The sequence below is a fragment of the Etheostoma spectabile genome, chromosome 20 (genome assembly GCF_008692095.1).
Source record: "Etheostoma spectabile isolate EspeVRDwgs_2016 chromosome 20, UIUC_Espe_1.0, whole genome shotgun sequence".
In the NCBI taxonomy this organism is placed as follows: domain Eukaryota; kingdom Metazoa; phylum Chordata; class Actinopteri; order Perciformes; family Percidae; genus Etheostoma; species Etheostoma spectabile.
In genome coordinates, this window is record NC_045752.1 from 10,758,426 (window position 1) to 10,774,622 (window position 16,197).

At 37.9% G+C, this 16,197-nt stretch overlaps 4 protein-coding genes across 7 annotated transcripts in view; 1 reads left to right on the forward strand and 3 right to left on the reverse strand.

The window, feature by feature from the left end:
- Nucleotides 1–2,727, forward strand: part of ttc8 (tetratricopeptide repeat domain 8) — a 5,041-nt gene extending 2,314 nt beyond the window's left edge. For both annotated transcript variants that reach the window (XM_032500316.1, XM_032500315.1), the window contains 7 exons: nucleotides 26–113; nucleotides 216–326; nucleotides 456–595; nucleotides 1,145–1,319; nucleotides 1,468–1,590; nucleotides 2,309–2,392; nucleotides 2,505–2,727. In XM_032500316.1, coding sequence (XP_032356207.1) covers nucleotides 26–113; nucleotides 216–326; nucleotides 456–595; nucleotides 1,145–1,319; nucleotides 1,468–1,590; nucleotides 2,309–2,392; nucleotides 2,505–2,621 — 838 coding nt within the window. In that variant the 3' untranslated portion in view covers nucleotides 2,622–2,727. The remainder of the gene's footprint in view (nucleotides 1–25; nucleotides 114–215; nucleotides 327–455; nucleotides 596–1,144; nucleotides 1,320–1,467; nucleotides 1,591–2,308; nucleotides 2,393–2,504) is intronic.
- Nucleotides 2,561–7,285, reverse strand: LOC116670055 (CD209 antigen). Of its 2 annotated transcripts, XM_032500327.1 has the most exons (7): nucleotides 7,113–7,285; nucleotides 6,634–6,750; nucleotides 5,022–5,270; nucleotides 4,737–4,900; nucleotides 3,889–4,025; nucleotides 3,492–3,650; nucleotides 2,561–2,671 (listed from the first exon to the last, which is right to left on the reverse strand). In XM_032500327.1, exons 1-7 carry the CDS (start codon nucleotides 7,216–7,218, stop codon nucleotides 2,587–2,589), a joined length of 1,017 nt encoding a protein of 338 aa, XP_032356218.1. In that variant the 5' UTR covers nucleotides 7,219–7,285; the 3' UTR covers nucleotides 2,561–2,586. The 2 variants fall into 2 exon arrangements, with proteins under 2 accessions (XP_032356218.1, XP_032356219.1); XM_032500328.1 differs by lacking the exon at nucleotides 2,561–2,671 and having other exon boundaries at nucleotides 3,022–3,650; nucleotides 7,113–7,284.
- Nucleotides 7,286–7,960: 675 nt separating this feature from the next.
- On the reverse strand, nucleotides 7,961–10,161 carry LOC116670056 (CD209 antigen-like protein C). The gene is made up of 6 exons (XM_032500329.1): nucleotides 9,968–10,161; nucleotides 9,576–9,671; nucleotides 9,014–9,274; nucleotides 8,696–8,859; nucleotides 8,326–8,459; nucleotides 7,961–8,199 (listed from the first exon to the last, which is right to left on the reverse strand). Exons 1-6 carry the CDS (start codon nucleotides 10,077–10,079, stop codon nucleotides 8,052–8,054), a joined length of 915 nt encoding a protein of 304 aa, XP_032356220.1. The 5' UTR covers nucleotides 10,080–10,161; the 3' UTR covers nucleotides 7,961–8,051.
- Nucleotides 10,162–13,615: 3,454 nt separating this feature from the next.
- Nucleotides 13,616–16,197, reverse strand: part of LOC116670057 (CD209 antigen-like protein B) — a 2,988-nt gene continuing 406 nt past the window's right edge. The window contains exons 2-6 of one of the 2 annotated variants that reach the window (XM_032500330.1): nucleotides 16,178–16,197; nucleotides 15,686–15,949; nucleotides 15,430–15,593; nucleotides 14,495–14,640; nucleotides 13,616–14,006 (exon numbers count right to left, since the gene is read on the reverse strand). The exon at nucleotides 16,178–16,197 is cut by the window's right edge and continues 100 nt beyond it. In XM_032500330.1, the coding sequence (XP_032356221.1) occupies nucleotides 13,862–14,006; nucleotides 14,495–14,640; nucleotides 15,430–15,593; nucleotides 15,686–15,949; nucleotides 16,178–16,197 (739 nt within the window). In that variant the 3' untranslated portion in view covers nucleotides 13,616–13,861. Of the gene's footprint in view, nucleotides 14,007–14,494; nucleotides 14,641–15,429; nucleotides 15,594–15,685; nucleotides 15,950–16,167 lie in introns of both variants that reach the window. The other variant, XM_032500331.1, reaches the window with a different exon arrangement.

Sequence of the window (16,197 nt, forward strand, 5' to 3'; positions counted from 1 at the left end):
AATTGACAGTATCTGACCTTTGCAGACTTGGTTTATATCGAGAAGCAGAAAAACAGTTTAGATCAGCTCTCAACCACCAAGAGGTGGTAGATACATATCTCTACCTTGCAAAGGTTGGGACACATTACCCTTTTTTGGCAACAATGAAAAATAATCTTTCTTTAAGCCAAATGTTTGCTAATGAATGAAAAACCTTGTGTGGGTTTTCCCTTTAGGTGTATCTGCGCCTGGATCAACCAATAACAGCACTTAACCTTTTCAAGCAAGGCCTGGACCACTTTCCTGGTGAGGTTACTCTTCAAACAGGAATCGCTCGCATACATGAGGTAAAGTACAGTATGTCACCATGGTCCTTACTATAGAGTCCACTTAGTTCTTTTCCCAGATACAACTGCCAAAATGAAATATGAAACCGTTTACACTGTTTATCTGTTTATACTGTGGTATTTTCATAGGAGATGAACAACATCTCATCAGCAACAGAGTATTACAAAGATGTCCTGAAGCAGGACAACACTCACGTGGAGGCTATTGCCTGTATAGGCAGCAATCACTTCTACACTGATCAGCCTGAGATCGCCCTGCGCTTCTACAGGTCAAATAAACATGCATGCCTACTATATGTGATGTCTTGTTACAGTCAGGGCTTTAAATTAACTTTTTTGATCACCAGCCAACAAGGCTAGAAGGTTTTAAAAGTTACCAGCCAATCAGATTTTCCACTAGCCACATGTTTTTTTTCTAACTAACTTTTATTTTTAGGTCCTCAGGTTTGCTTTGTGCCTTCTCCGTTTCAGCGAGGCTCATAATCGATACCTCACACTCTAGACACGTAGCCACGGATGCATGACACATCACTTCATAGCTTTGCCAGATAAAGTTTACGTTTCAAGCCAAGCATACACAAAACCGCCCAAATTTCTTGTCCGAAAGGCATCATTTCTGCAGCCTGCCGATTCAAACAGACGCAGTGTTAGTTGCTTCTTCATTAATGGCCAAGTAGGCTAGGTACTTTACAATGTTACTCGCCAAATTATTACCTGCATTTGGCCAGTTGTCTGGTGTCAATTTAAAGCCCTGGTACAGTATATGCAGTGAGAAATGATATCCCATCTGTGATTCAATACGTCTATCCCATTGCTAGACGGCTACTCCAGATGGGGGTGTATAACTGCCAGCTGTACAACAACCTGGGCTTGTGCTGCTTCTACGCCCAGCAGTACGACATGACTCTGTCCTCATTTGAGAGGGCTCTGGCCCTGGTGGCCAATGATGAAGAACAGGCTGATGTGTGGTACAACCTAGGACATGTGGCTGTGGTGAGTTACCAATCCCAGAATGTCTGATGATTTAATGTGTCACCCCCTCTTAATACTTTAAAGTTTTTTTGCAAATAGAACTCACAAGCTTAGATCAGATAGATACAAATAGAAGTTGGTACAAAGTGCATGTGTTCTATGTTTACAGGGCATAGGGGACTTGACACTGGCCCACCAGTGTTTTAAATTGGCTTTGGCTTTTAATAATGACCATGCTGAGTCCTACAACAACCTTGCTGTGCTGGAGCTGCGCAAAGGTCGTATTGAACAGGTGACGATATATCTTTAAGTCATGTAGCTTTTATTCCACTGTTCATATATGAGGTATGAGATCATATTGGTGTTCTTTTAGACCCTCTAATATTAAGTAACACAGACCATTATTTAAGTACCATTGTACTGTCACTTAGTTGTTAAACACAAATATTGTACACTATAAATCAAACAAGCTAAACGCCACCAATTAGACCAGTCAGCTGGGCAATAAATCAATTTAGCATTAATATCATGATATGAGACAAGATTATGAGATATATTGCATGAGACTGTAGTTATCCCACATCCACACGGAGGGTGTGCTGCTGCCATGCTAACAGAAGCTGAAAAAAGGGCAGGAATAACAAATAAGGTGAACTAATGAAGAGCTAATGTTGTGTAGAATACTGCATTAAACCATAAAGGCTGTTGATGTACATTTTCTAAAGAAATCCATAACAGTTATGGTCTTGAAGCTTAACTTAAACCATTAAAAATTGAGCTAACAAGATGGCAGAATTATATCTTTGCTATCTGATTTTGGAGATTCCTCTATACGTTCCTCAGATGCAGCCGTACTATAAATGAAAAAAATGTCAAATTATTTAAAATGTGTCATCTGGCATAGATGTGGTGGAGGCGAGCTCGGGCAGTGCAAACTTTTATTTCAGATTTCCATATCCTACTCAGATATAATGTCAACAATATTAATGGTTGTCCTATCTTTGCGCTAGTCAAAAGCCTTCCTGCAGACGGCTGCATCACTGGCCCCCCACATGTATGAGCCACACTTCAATCTCTCCATTCTCTCTGAAAAGGTAATTTATTACTATTTAATTCATCTGAACATCAAACAAGGCAATAGTTAAAGAGACAAAGTATAATCTCCACATTACAGTCAGCCAGAGTGATGTTTTTGTCTACTTCCAGATTGGAGACCTTCAAAGCAGCTTTACTGCCGCCCAAAAGTCTGAGGACTGCTTTCCGGAGCATGTCGACACTCAACAGCTTCTCAAGCAACTTCGGCAGCACTTTGCAGTGCTGTGAGCGTCCAAGCAGCGTGCTTAGGAAGCAAGGTGTTAAAATGTTTAAATAATCCAGGGTTCAAAGACAAGAGATATTTCACTGTTGTGGTAGCTATCAGGCTTCAGAATAAGACGGTTATTAGCAGATTAGTCAGACATGGAAATCTACAAATGAGCATTAGTTTTGGGTTCTGTTTATATTTCAAATGGTCCGTATACACTACAGCGCCAGTGTATTAGGTACACCTAGAGTGTGTTCTTGTATCGCTTTGGAAACATTCTGAACACCAGCATTGATTTGGATTTTAGTGACCTTGTTATGGCATATCTGTTCATTTGCACTTTTCTAACCATTCTTCTTTGATCCCTCTGATCCACAAGCTTTGCGTTTTTATTATACAATCTCTGGTCAAGTTTTTTTTCACACGAAAAGGCCAACAAGACAGAAGTTTAATAATTAGCTCCAGTGGTTAGGTTAACACTTACTGTTTTTGTAATAATACATGTCTGTGACATTTGCAAGCTTAACTTAACTCCATGCTAACTGACACTCTTAATGCTGCTTTGGCACGCAACATAGGACTTGTTGGAATGTATAGTTTATGTGACTGTATGTGTTCTTGATAAATTGGTTACCAAGTATACAGATCTATATAGTAGTAATTCATTTGTACATATTAAAGCTAATATCAGTATTTATTACAGTAAAATGGTCAACTTATATTTAAAGTTAATTTCATAAATCTGATGTATTTTCATATTATGACCTTCTTTGCCATTGACAATATTGACATGACAATAAAATGATTCAGAAGATGTGTAAAAGTCTCCAAGGCGAAGTTCCTTTTTTTGTTCAAACAATTCATTTAAAAATAAATCTGATTAAAATGACATTTGGCTTTCAGAAGAAGACCTTGGTGCCATTTGGCAAATCCATTTCAGTTCATAATTGCATGGAGCATCATTCCAGGACAATAAAGGGTTGCTTCTGGGATATGCAGCTGCACAGTCCTCATTACCAATGTTGTTGGGCTCTCCATTATTCCAGAACCTGAAACAGATAATTGGTTGTTGAGCCATAATAACTGCTCTGCCACTGTGTATTTAAACTAATTATTAATTACTTATTAATGATTTTGAAGAGTTGTATTACAAATGAGTATTACAAAGGAGCCCCAAAGCTAGTAAGTGAATGTGCTATCACATCAATGCCTTAAATGACAATATGTGACTCCAATGAGTTATCAGTTTTTTTTGTAGTATGTACTAAACACATTTGATACTGTTACCCCTCATTCAGTGTTCTTCCATCCAGCCATTTCCAAATCCCTTCCTGCTCCACATCTCTCAGTCCAATCCAGAAGCCTCTGATGCTTATTTCTATCGTTTGGTCTTGATAGGTATTTATCAATTCACTTATTGCCAGCTGCCAACATCGGAAACGTACACACACACAAACACACGAAAACACACACAGACACACACATGTGAAAGTGCTCATATTATGTTCATTTACAGGTTCAGAATTGTATTTAAAGGGTTATATCAGAATAGGTTCACAGGGTTTCATTTTCAAAAAACACTATTTTTGTTGTACTGCACATTGCTGCAGCTCCTCTTTTCACCCTGTGTGTTGAGCTCTCTGTTTTAGCTACAGAGTGGGGCATCTCACTTCTATTCTGTCTTTGTTGGGAGTTGTACATGCCCAGTAGCTAGGTAAGGACTACTACCCAGTCAGAAGCAGCGTATGAGTGCGTGCCATGCTAGCAGCTAGGCGAGCATTATAACGTGTGACAAAGTGACGCACGTTTATCACGGAAGTAAAGGCTGGACTACAATAGAGCTGTTTGGAGCAGTTTGTGAACAGTGTTTTCTGTTGGCGAAAACACTAAGTGCCTTTGGGTTTCACTTTGGGCTTTTTCACTTTGTAAACCTGTAACATGCACATAATAGATTTATTACACAACAAAGGAAAGGGAAAAAGCCAAAAAGCATAAAATGAGCACTTTAAGTACATTCATTTATCTTGTTTGGTATCATGTACCACCAAGCTCTTTTACGGCTCAGCAACTAAATGTAAAGTGTTATAAAAAGGAATTACAAAAATGGAATGTGTTCACTAAACGTTGAGTCTTACGTGTGTCTCTCTGTTGTCTACCACTGCCAAGTCACCTCCTAGATTTGTGCAGAACTGTCTGGCTTCCTGCCATGATCTACGTGACAAAGTGTCAAGGAAAGCAAAGTAGTAACACAAGGAGTTCATGAAAGTCCATCCTGGTAGACAGTGTCTGCAGCCCTCGTCTGTTGCAGAAGAAAATGGAAACATGATGTGTTGTTGGTTGGGATGGTTTTGTCACAATAATTACATTATATAATATTATATTATGCTTTGATAACAAAAAAGAAAACAAAAAGCTCTCACTAATCATTGGGATGTGGGACTTCAGCACTGCAATTTCCATTTGAATTTTGTCACTCAGCTTTTCAAAGGATGTGCTTCTTTTATTCTCGTGTTCAATCTCCCACTTGGTAAATTCCTGCTGCTTGATTTCACTTGCCAACTGTTTCTTGGCTTCATCCCTGCTTTGGATTGCATCGCTGTAAGTAGCCTGCAGTTTGGCCACCTCATTGCTGATGTCCATTATGTGCTGCCCATCAGTAAGTTTGCTATCTGTCAGAGGTCAAAAACATGGTGTTACTCAATTTTTTATTTTTACAGTAAATGTACAATTACCTACAGTGTAAATGAACAAGTTAAACATGAGCACAGGAGTACCGTACAGTATATTATCCTTATTGGTGAACAGGCATTTGTCAACATTTTCATGAGTACATTTCAGAGTTGCTAATTTCTCACTTCATTCTTACTCTCTCACTCTTGCTGTTATTTAAAGAGCTGACGGTGGATACCCTTGTTATTGACAATACTGACAGCAAACTTTGATATTGATTTTTTTAACGTCAACCTTTTTTGAGATAACTAAAATATGTTTTTGCTGCTGCCCATGTCCTGAGCAGTACATTGCTTAGCTTTCATGCTAGGACTCCTGTCTGCTTCTCCAAACTGAGGGCGTGCCATCTATTCTACATAATACACTGACTATTTCATTTCATTTATTTATTTATCTTGAACAATCAAACAGTGTTGTAAGACAAAAAAAAATTAAATCCACTAAATGAAACACAAACATCATAATTTAATAACAACAAAATCTATATAATCTATAAATCTGTATCTTTGTTATATTCTTACTTTTATTTACAATCTCTATAATGTTCTTGTTTTCTACAGTTCCCAGAAACAATGAGTATGGGTTATTTTCCACATGGTCCATCCCAGAGTATTTCATCCCTGTGTATCTTTTATATCTTTGGCCAGTGTAGGGCCCACATTACCAAATTTATTAAGTCCTTTTGTAATAATAGTGTTTATTACATTCCATGTTTCTTTCATATTATCTTTGTTATTTTCTAGTCATTTATTATTATAATGATGTTAGATAATTTGTTTTTTTAATTCCTTATATTTTAACTCAGATATTTTTGTTCTATAGCTTATAAAATTCCTAAATTTAAATAAAGGGTATTCTTTGGATACCGTACTATACTATGGACCCCACTTCAAACAATAATTTGTATATATATAATATGCATTTTTACTTTTGTTACTCATATTGTGATGTTAATTTAACTATTGACAATATTTTAAATGCAGGACCTTTACTTATATTTAGAATTAGAATCACCTTTATTATTATTATTAGCAAGTAGCCGTTGTGTACACTGAATCTGTATTTTTTGTTTTTGTTGCATTGCTCTCATCCATTAACATGACAACTAGGAACAACGACATTAAAGCAGGACAAATAAAGATAAGGAGTGTTTTTACACTGTATTTTTACTTAAGTAAAGTATCCAAATATTTCTTTCACCATCAGAAGTGAATTTTGAGTGAGATGTCGCCACATGACTACCTAATACTTCAATAGCTTCACAATATATTGTAAATCTAAGAAGGGTGAACAGTGACTTACAATAGACTCCCAGGCCAATGTCAACTGCTAGTAACAGGGCCGCAAGCACTGCCAGGCTTACTGTAAGCACTTTGTAATGATTCCAAATGGATTCTGGTCTCACCATGGACAAGGACACTACACAGAGAAGAAGTGGATCAATATCAGAGGCAGGAATTGTGGTATATTATGAGTTCAATATTATCAAAAATAATGTGCAGACAGCTGACAAAAAGTAAAGGAAAAACCTCAATACTTGAGACAATTTTCTTTTTATTTGTCATGCATCTGTACAATCTAAAGATGGTATTGATAATAATCAGTGGTTGAGCTATACAGGGATTTAACATTATGCACATTTAGCAAAACAAAGAAGTTAAAATTAGCATAGAAATACAATGTCTCCAGTCCTATTCTAGAATCTGGTACCAGTATCAAAAACAGATTAACAGATTCTTGTTGATGTGCATGTTAATTTATTCACTTCTTATTTACTATACCTTGCTTCTCTTGATTTGAGTAGAGAGTGTGCTCATCGTCCCCTTGATAAATCAGTTTGTTATATGAACCATCATAAATGCCAGCTGAAGTTTCCCCGTCCTCCATTTTGACTTGTTGAAATGATTTTGTGGGTGAGACTATTTGTTAGGACATTGCCCTGTGTGTGTGTGTGTGTGTGTGTGTGTGTGTGTTTGTGTGTTGGGGGGGGGGTAACATTGCAACAGAAAATCAAGTTAAATTGTTAATTATCTACAAGGGTGCTGGTAAATTGAAGAGCATTGTCATTTTATTTCATTTCATTTACATTGCAGGCTTTTTCTTTTATATACGACTGGACATATGGTGCTGTATCAGATTGACATTTTTGGGTAGTATTATTACTAACTATACTAACTTAACTAACTATAAGTATTATTATCTGTTCACCTATTTTGGTTTTGTGACTGAGAGACGGGGTGAAAGGGGGAAGTCATTTTTTGCTGACCGCTGTTTTCAAGCTTGTTTTACGCTTTTCTATGCTGTTTGTGACTTTTGAACACAACTTTGTATGCCAGTAACACAATTATGGGATGTATTGAAAGCAGAACCTTGTTATTGTTAGTGCTAAATAAATCTGTGAACATGAAGCGCATCTGGCAAGTCATTCCCCTATTCAGCCTCTGCAGTCAAAAATTTAGTTTTGCCAACTACAGTTATGAATTGACAAGGGAATCAAAAAATGATGAGTGGATGTACAGAGTAACTAGTGTTGTAGAGATTTTGGCAACTACTGTCTACTAGCCCTGCACACAGACACCTGTAGTAGTGTAAACTCTAAAAATGATCACATACAACATGGATACTAATGTATGGAGCTGCAGTTTGCTTATTTGAAAACTTTTGCATTGACAAAAATGATTTCTCCTGTTATTGTGATCTCCACTTGAGAGGTTTCATGTTTAGCTTGGATCCATTTCACATATCCAGTTCAACAGAAGGGTAAGGCAGTTTCCATTATACCATGTCTTCTCACTTGCAAAGTAAATAAAAGCAGCACAGTTCCCACTCAGAAGTCCATAAGTGGCAGGATGTCCACGTCTCCAGTACCTTGAAGACATCATAATCATTCAGAGAAGAATTAACTTCTATTGCATTCGTTAGTCGTGATTATATTGTCACAAAACTATAGAAATCAATAGTCCAGTAAGCGCTAACAGTATGTGAGATGCTTACATTGTTTCAGCCTCAGTCACATTGTTGACCCAGACCCATGTTCCTGCTGTCACCACGTCAGTGAGGCCGATCCAATATCCGTCCTGCCACCACAAACTGCTTTTCCCCTTTGGAAAGTTGTCACTTATGAGTTTCTGAAGGAAAGCAGACACAGGAGTTGTCATTACACATGACCCCCCATTTAGCTTCTTACGCTGAGCAATGGGGTGGACATGAACCCAACATTTTCTCCCATACACTATACTAAACAGAGCCATGAAAAAAGAACTTTTTGGGACTGTAAAACATCAAATGGAAGTATTTGCTTAAAAAAATTATACACTGAACCTTAAATTCTAATTTTACTTTTATTTTAGAGATGGAAACCCACCTGCTCCTCCAAGTTATTGATTACGAGTAGGTCGCCTCCTTGACTAATACAGTTTGCTCTGCTATCCAGCCAATTCTTTTTGGAGTTGGACACATGGTGAGAAAAGTAATAGCAGGATGATTTAAGAAGACTCCATCCTTTAGGACATCGACCACATGATTGCTCTGTTGCAACAGGAGATTGGAAAAAAACACATTTCTTATGTAAACCTGTACAATTTATGTGCATAACTTGCACAGGTTTACATCCTGTATTCCATTTAGGAGGAGGTTAGTATGGACTGTTAGTCACCAAAGACAGGTTTAAAGTCTGTCTTACCTAGGGTGGTTTTATTATACTGCAGATTTGTCCTTTCTGTTTGTAGGGTCTCAATCTGTCTCTGAAGGTGGTCGTTGAGGGTCTCAGTCTGCATCACTTGCAGCTTTAGCTGCAGATGGCTGGTACGCACTTTCACTAATTGTGTCTGGATGTCCAATTTAGCTCTGACGATGATATCACTGTGATTGCGGAGATAGTCCACCTCAAAGAGGAGGGGTATAGCATCTGAATGAGGAACTTGAAGGTAATCGCTTTTGGAACCTGAGGCATAACAACTTGTTGTGATAAAGTGAAAGAGGAACTGTGGCAAAATTGGTGTGTGAAGTCAAGATTGTTTTTTTACAATTTACACTCTATTTTGTTAGAAATCACTACACACAGGCAGACACACACACACACAGACACACACACACACACACACACACACACACACACACATACACACACAGGGCCGAGGAGGTAAAATGGCATTACTTCAGCCACCAATCCACATCCGATTGTGAATACAAATTCTAAAGAAGAGGACAGAAATCAACTGTTTTCTGTGAACTCTCTTACTTACAGTAAATCCCAATGACAACAGCAGCTATCAGCAGAACTGCATTCAGCAGGCCCAGAGTAACCAGTCGGTGGAGTGGAAATGCAGATCCACATCTCTCTGTAATGATATGATATGATACACACCTTAATGAAGTTCCTCTGACTTCAAATCTTGTAAATTCAATTTTAAGTGAGACACACCTAATACAATTAAGAGGACTGCCATAGACTATCTTAATTTCTAATGGGTTACAAAGAATTTGATGAACATGATTATAGAGTTAAAATCATTAGAATATATTATAAATTATATTTAACAGTGTTTTACATACGTTTCAACGTCACTGAATGAACTAAAGCAAAGAAGTAGGACATTGATTAGAAACAGCAGACTATTTGATTTTAAAGTTGTACCTTGTCCAAATGTTTGATGGTGAAAGCCTGAATGCCCATTCGTGTTGAAATCTTGATAAATATTTTGTTCAAATGACATTTCCTCCTTTTGTTCTGACTGTGCATTCTCCATTATACTGGTGCAAGTGGTGCATATTGACCTGTTTGTCTTCGGCCTGTACCAGTGATAAGGCGCATGTGTGTTAATGTTTGGACCCTGGTCCGGATGCTGTTTCCTTGTATGTGAGGATTATAGTTGGTAAAATATTAGTCATAAGGAAGCTTGTGTAGCTTAACCTCTGATTTAAAAATGTGTGTAAATATTTTATTTAGTCCAAAAATAATACTATTATCCCATTCACTGATAAACCTCGTAATTATGGTATTCTTTCTCATAATAAAAAGATGCTGAGTCATTAATAGGAAATACAGAATTCAAACGGATAATAATTTATTTCCTTCTGTGATTGCAATATACTTCCCTGTTATTCTGTATTTCTTTGCTGAAGTTTTACTGTGTTACTGTTAACCAGAGTGAACTAAGACTGTCAATACACTTTTAACAAGTCCCATATTGACAACAGCAGAGCATAAATCTAGCTTCACTTCTTTTGCTTGTATCCTTCACAATAAAAGCCCAACTGAAATTCACTTTGCATTTCACTAAGCACAAACTTAAAGGTGCGCTAAGCGTTGTCACATTTTTTGTCAAATACAGCAAACATCGCCTTACTATCCGCTAACTGCCCATCCCTTGAACACATTGTACAGCCCAGGCTCCACAATTGGCAACAAAAGCCAACTGCGGCAACCTGCACCACGAACCATAACAAACAGTATTCCAGCCTATAACCGACAAGAAGGAATTGGTTGAGCCATCACTGCAGCAGTGTTAGCATGTAGGCTACTTCCACAATGCACGTTCATGACTCAACCGACTACTTCTTGTAAGTTATAGGCTGGAACACTGTTTGTTCTGGTTCGTGGTGCAGAGGCCTATACTACAAATCAAGATCAACATGTCCTGGGTTTCTTTCAGTTACCCGGCTTCACTAACCCTAACAACCGCGGTCCTGCATGAGTTGTGTCACGACGGTGGTCATCAACTAGTTCAGTCAACCCAGGGTTTCCCAATCCAGAGACGCGTGCATTCACATAAAAGAGGCGATGTTTGCAAATCGGGAATTGCAAACATCTACCCAAATCACACATTTTACATAAGAAGAGCAAACTCTAATTCCATGTAAATATGAAGAAAACAGACAGGGTTGTAGGCAAAAGCAATTCAGTAGCTACTTCCTAAAACAGGAAGGAAAGCTGGCAAAAATAGCCAAAACTGTAAATCACAACTCTATTACTTCAGTTGTAACCCTGACGTTGGTAAAAAATCGTGAGAGGAAATAAAAAACATAAATATAAAAAAATAATTCAAACCGATTCAAAGATACCTATCAGGGAATGTTAATGCCGTTGTTGCTCTCTAAATGTTTTAACTTTTAAAAGCACACCTCACTCTCTCTGCATACCAAGCTTTTTCTTTTTTATTCTTTCTTTGTACTCACCGAGCTCCACCCATTCAGTCTCCGGATCTTCTAAGAGCGATGACGCCGTTATCAGTCGAGCATTGATTGGTCAGTAGGCAGTCCTTTTATGCCGGTTGATCTCTAATCTATAACATAACCTGCTTGCTCATGACCAGGTTAGGTGTTCAGCGTTAGTTACCACGGGGATGAACCCGGTAACAAGTGATCAACAGTCGTGATACAGAAAACCCTGGATTGAACCTGAAGTTACCTTGTTAACGCCAAATCTTGCTGCGTAGTACAGGCCTCAGGTTTGCACCGTTTTGTTTTTGTTGCCGTTTGTGGAACCTGGGCTATCTACAGAGACTGCGTTGTTTTACAGTGTGTTCAGGGGTATGGAGATAGCGGATAGTGAGGAGATGTTTGTTGTATGTGACAAAAAATGCTGTAGCCTAAAAAATGTGTGATATCGCACTAGATATCAAACAAAAGCCACTATATCGTATTAGAATGCTGTGAGCACTTCCAAGCAGAATGCAGAAGATAACTTTATCTTGGAGCCTGACCTGGCAAAGCCTCTCTTCTCCCGGGCAGCTGCCGCAGTCTCATTCAGACTCACCCTGGGTCAGGTTCCGCAGATGTCTGTATGGGTTTGTACCATGGATGTGAGTGATTCTGTTACACAAGTTTTCTTGTGAATCCTGCACAAAAGCATGATGTTGATGTTGGCACTTCAAGCCTCCCTTTTGGGGAAGGTGTGTTTCTGCTTATGGCTAATCTTTGGCTTACAAAATGTTAGCTGGCTGTAGACTACCATACCACTAGGTCAACCACTGTGAGATTTCCAACTGGCTCTTTCCACACCTTCACAAAACTATGATTGGAAGATAACAGGTCTCAGCCATGGACACAGCTACATCAGAGGCTGCAAGGTGGCCTCCCTTTCTCACACACTGAGTTTTTCGGAACAGCCTGTTCTAAACTGTGGCATTTAAAAAACATGACTGCCCTTATTGAACCTTAAGGCTCATTCCTTAGCAGTGTTCTTATAGGCCTATCCTCAGTCAGTATGGTTAGAATTAATCAGCACTTTCAGCAACCTTGCAGCAGGCTTGTTTGGACACACACACGCACACACACACACTTTATTATTATTATTATTGTTATTATTATTATTATTGTTATCTGTATACTGTTTTCTTTCTCTCTCTACTGTATTTGCTGAAAACTGCTGCTGAAAATTTCAATTTCGTCGCGGAAGTCATCCCAAAAAGATTAATGAAGAGAAGTATGGTGGTGGTCTAGCTCCAGGTGGGTTTTGGTGGGCTTGTTTTGTTTTCACTGTTTTGTAATAAATATTTTTTCATAATCGAGCTTTCGTTTTCAGGGTCTTTAAGTGTTTCATCAGTCGGTGCCATGTTTATTATAGACTTTTTTTTATTACAGTCTGCCCTGTTGGCTGGCCAGTTCTCTTAAGGGATTGGATCTTGATTTAACATGGTAGTAGCATGATGTGTTTAGTAAAAAACATTCGGATAGCCATCATCCACACTGTTAACACAAGAAAATAAGTTAAAGTCACAACAATATGGACAGGTTTGATGGCTCCTGAGCTCTTTCTCTAGTGCATCTTCTAAAGCTTTATTGGCTTCCCTGCTAATTATCTGAAGTTGCTTCACCCTTATGATAAGCGTTTTTGCTGTTTTTTGCTGTGGAGCTAATTCCTCAGTAGCTTTTCCACCTGTGATTAGCAGAAATATGGAGGTTACTATTTGTCTAATAAGGGTATATTCATAAAAAAATGTAAACGAGTGTAGAATGGATAAATATAGTTAATTATCATAACTTGGTTCTCCACTCTCTTATGTGAAATTGTCGTCTGAAAGCCTTTAAAGTTTTAGGTACTGTAGTTATCTGCTATTGGCTAAAGCCACTAGGCAACTTCTTTAAAACCAGTATGTTCAGATTGGAAAACCCATTAAAAGATTTAATGACAAGGTAACTTAATGAACTTTACACTTAAGGCAAATGGAACAATAAACAGATTCACAAAGTTTGCTTGTTTTTTGGGAATACGTTTGAGAATACATTAATTTTCTTTCCAGCAGAAAGTTAAATGAGTCAATCGAAACCACTCCCATATTTGTTAAATTTGAAGATACAACCAAAAGATGATTAGCAACTTAAGCACAACTGCATTTAAGTACCACTGTTGTTAATACATTCCATGTATTTTTTCAAGACCAAATACACTTGCATACAATATATCTGGATACGGAAAATGACTGGGTCTTCTCTTCTCATATGATGGCAGCTTGTTTGACAATATGGAGTCGACTTCTTTGAGGAGCCTAAAGCTCAGCCTTGATGCGGACCACCATGCTCTCCACTGCTAGTTGGGTTCCATTTCGCATAACCATTCTCTGTTTACCTGGCAGTTACCATGGACCCATGTTGCCCTAGGGTTAATGTTCATAAGTACTGCACAGTCCTCACCCAAAGGCCCCCAGTTGTTGGGCTCCCCTTGTATCCAGTACCTAAAGCAAAACCACATTTTTAATAATAATCATAAAAATAATCTTTATTTATGTATTCTCTTTGTTTGCATAAACTGTTGATAATTATCAGATGAAAGGATAGGAATCAGTCAACATTGATGCTGCAGGCAATAATATGTCACCAATTTAGAATTTGATTTTTCCACTTTTAATTAAGTGAATTTAATCACGTACATTTGAGAATCTCTTTCAAATATTACTATTATACATACAGGAAGTAGTTGTTTAATGGATACCTTATTGTTTATTACTATTCAAAGAATTATTTACAAAGTCTGTGATTATTCTTGGTTATGAAATTATTATTACAATAACCCGATAGTAACAGAATAGTTACTAGTTACTAGTTAATAGTTAATTAAGCAAACAAGCTTTTTTACTGAGAGTTAATAAGACAACCAATACCACAACATTTCAAATTATTCATTTAACAGAGCAACAACTGCAAAGTGTCTCAAAGCTCTTACCCTCCATCCTGCTGAGTCACATTATTTACCCACACCCATTTTCCCTCTGTTTGAATATCCGTAAGGCCAATCCAAATGCCCTCTGGCTTGCTTCTCCATGGTCCAATGCTTGGATTCTGTTTAGGTAGGTACTCAAAAAGATTTACCTAGATAAACAGAGTTATTGGTTATTTAAATGTACATTACATTCACCATATTTATCAGCAGTGCAGACCTATAGTAACTGATGAGATGTTAAGGGAAACACGTCTATAAACAATAGTGACTTTTACATACCAACTTGACATCTACAGCTCACGCCTTTTAATAGCAGATCATTTCTCCAGACTTCTGCAAGTGTGCATGTTGGCTCACTGGTACTCTGTTATATGGAGCAGAGCCACTGTTAAGGGCTTGGCCTTCTATGATATGTCAAAGTATATTGTGAAAAAAGGCATTTGCTCTTAGATTTTGTTTTTAGTCTTTCTCTTCTGATAGCAAGGCAATATCAAATCTGCTAAGACTGTGTGTTTGAAAGCTCTGCACCTTGTTTAAATTTGTATAGAAAAAATTTAAATTCTTGATAAAAAAAACTGTGACGCTGTGGGCCTCAACCCAGCTGGAGGAACAGTTGATCTTATTTCCGACATTTTGGTTTAGCTTCTATTGTTTAAGACTGTGATGCTCAGAAATTGCTTCTTTATAGTACTTAAATTACGTTAATTGCTTCCATGGTTCCACAATAACTGCAACAATGACTGTGTTTGGTAAGCAGGACAAATGGGTCAAACTACAATAAATTGTCTTCTAAACTGCCATGAGGCGCTTCTCAGTTTGAAAACTTCTGCATGACAATATCTATTGTGAAATAGGCCTTTTGTGTACATCAAAACAGCAAGAGTAACTTTACCCACTATTTGGTCTCTTGTTTTCCACCTACACAATACTGGACTTACCTGCTCCTCCAGGTTATCAATCACAGCCAGATCGGCCCCACGCCTGATACAATCCGCCCTGCTATCTTGCCAGTTCTTCAAGGGATCATGTGCTGATGAAGACTGGAAGTAGCATGATGTGTTTAGCAAAACCCATCCGGACTGGCATTGTCCACAATTTTCCCCTGTTAAAAGGAAAAAAGCAGTTAAAGTCACAAATAGAAGAAAAGGTTTGATTCCATAATGAAAAAAAAAAAATTATGCAAAAGCCTCTCACGGAGATCCAATGTTTCGGACTGTAGCATTGCTCTCTCAAACTGTAGTGTCTCAAACTGCCTCTCAATGGCGTCGTTGAGGGTCTTGTTCTGTTTTAACTGCAGTTTAAGTTGCTGATGGCTCCTGAGCTCTTTCTCTAATGCTTGTTGTGCCTCTTCTTGAGCTTTAATTGCTTCAGTCTGCATCATGTGAAGTTGCTTCACCTCTATGATGAGCGCTTGTGCTGTTATTTGGTGTGGAGGGGATTCCTCACTGATTTTGCCATCTGTGATTAGCAGAGATAGGGAGACACCTTTTTATTCATCTGTTACAATTTCATATGTATTTACCTATTCATAGCATTAGGTATAGAAAAGGGTAAATATTGTTAATTATCTAAGCTTGGAAAATGGGTGCATAGTTTAGTTAATTAGTTGTTAAGTACAGTGTACTACAAACTGGGAACAAGTGAAGTATAGAGTTTTATCACCTTCCTTGGATCAGTTGTACTCACAGTTAATCCCAATAACAACA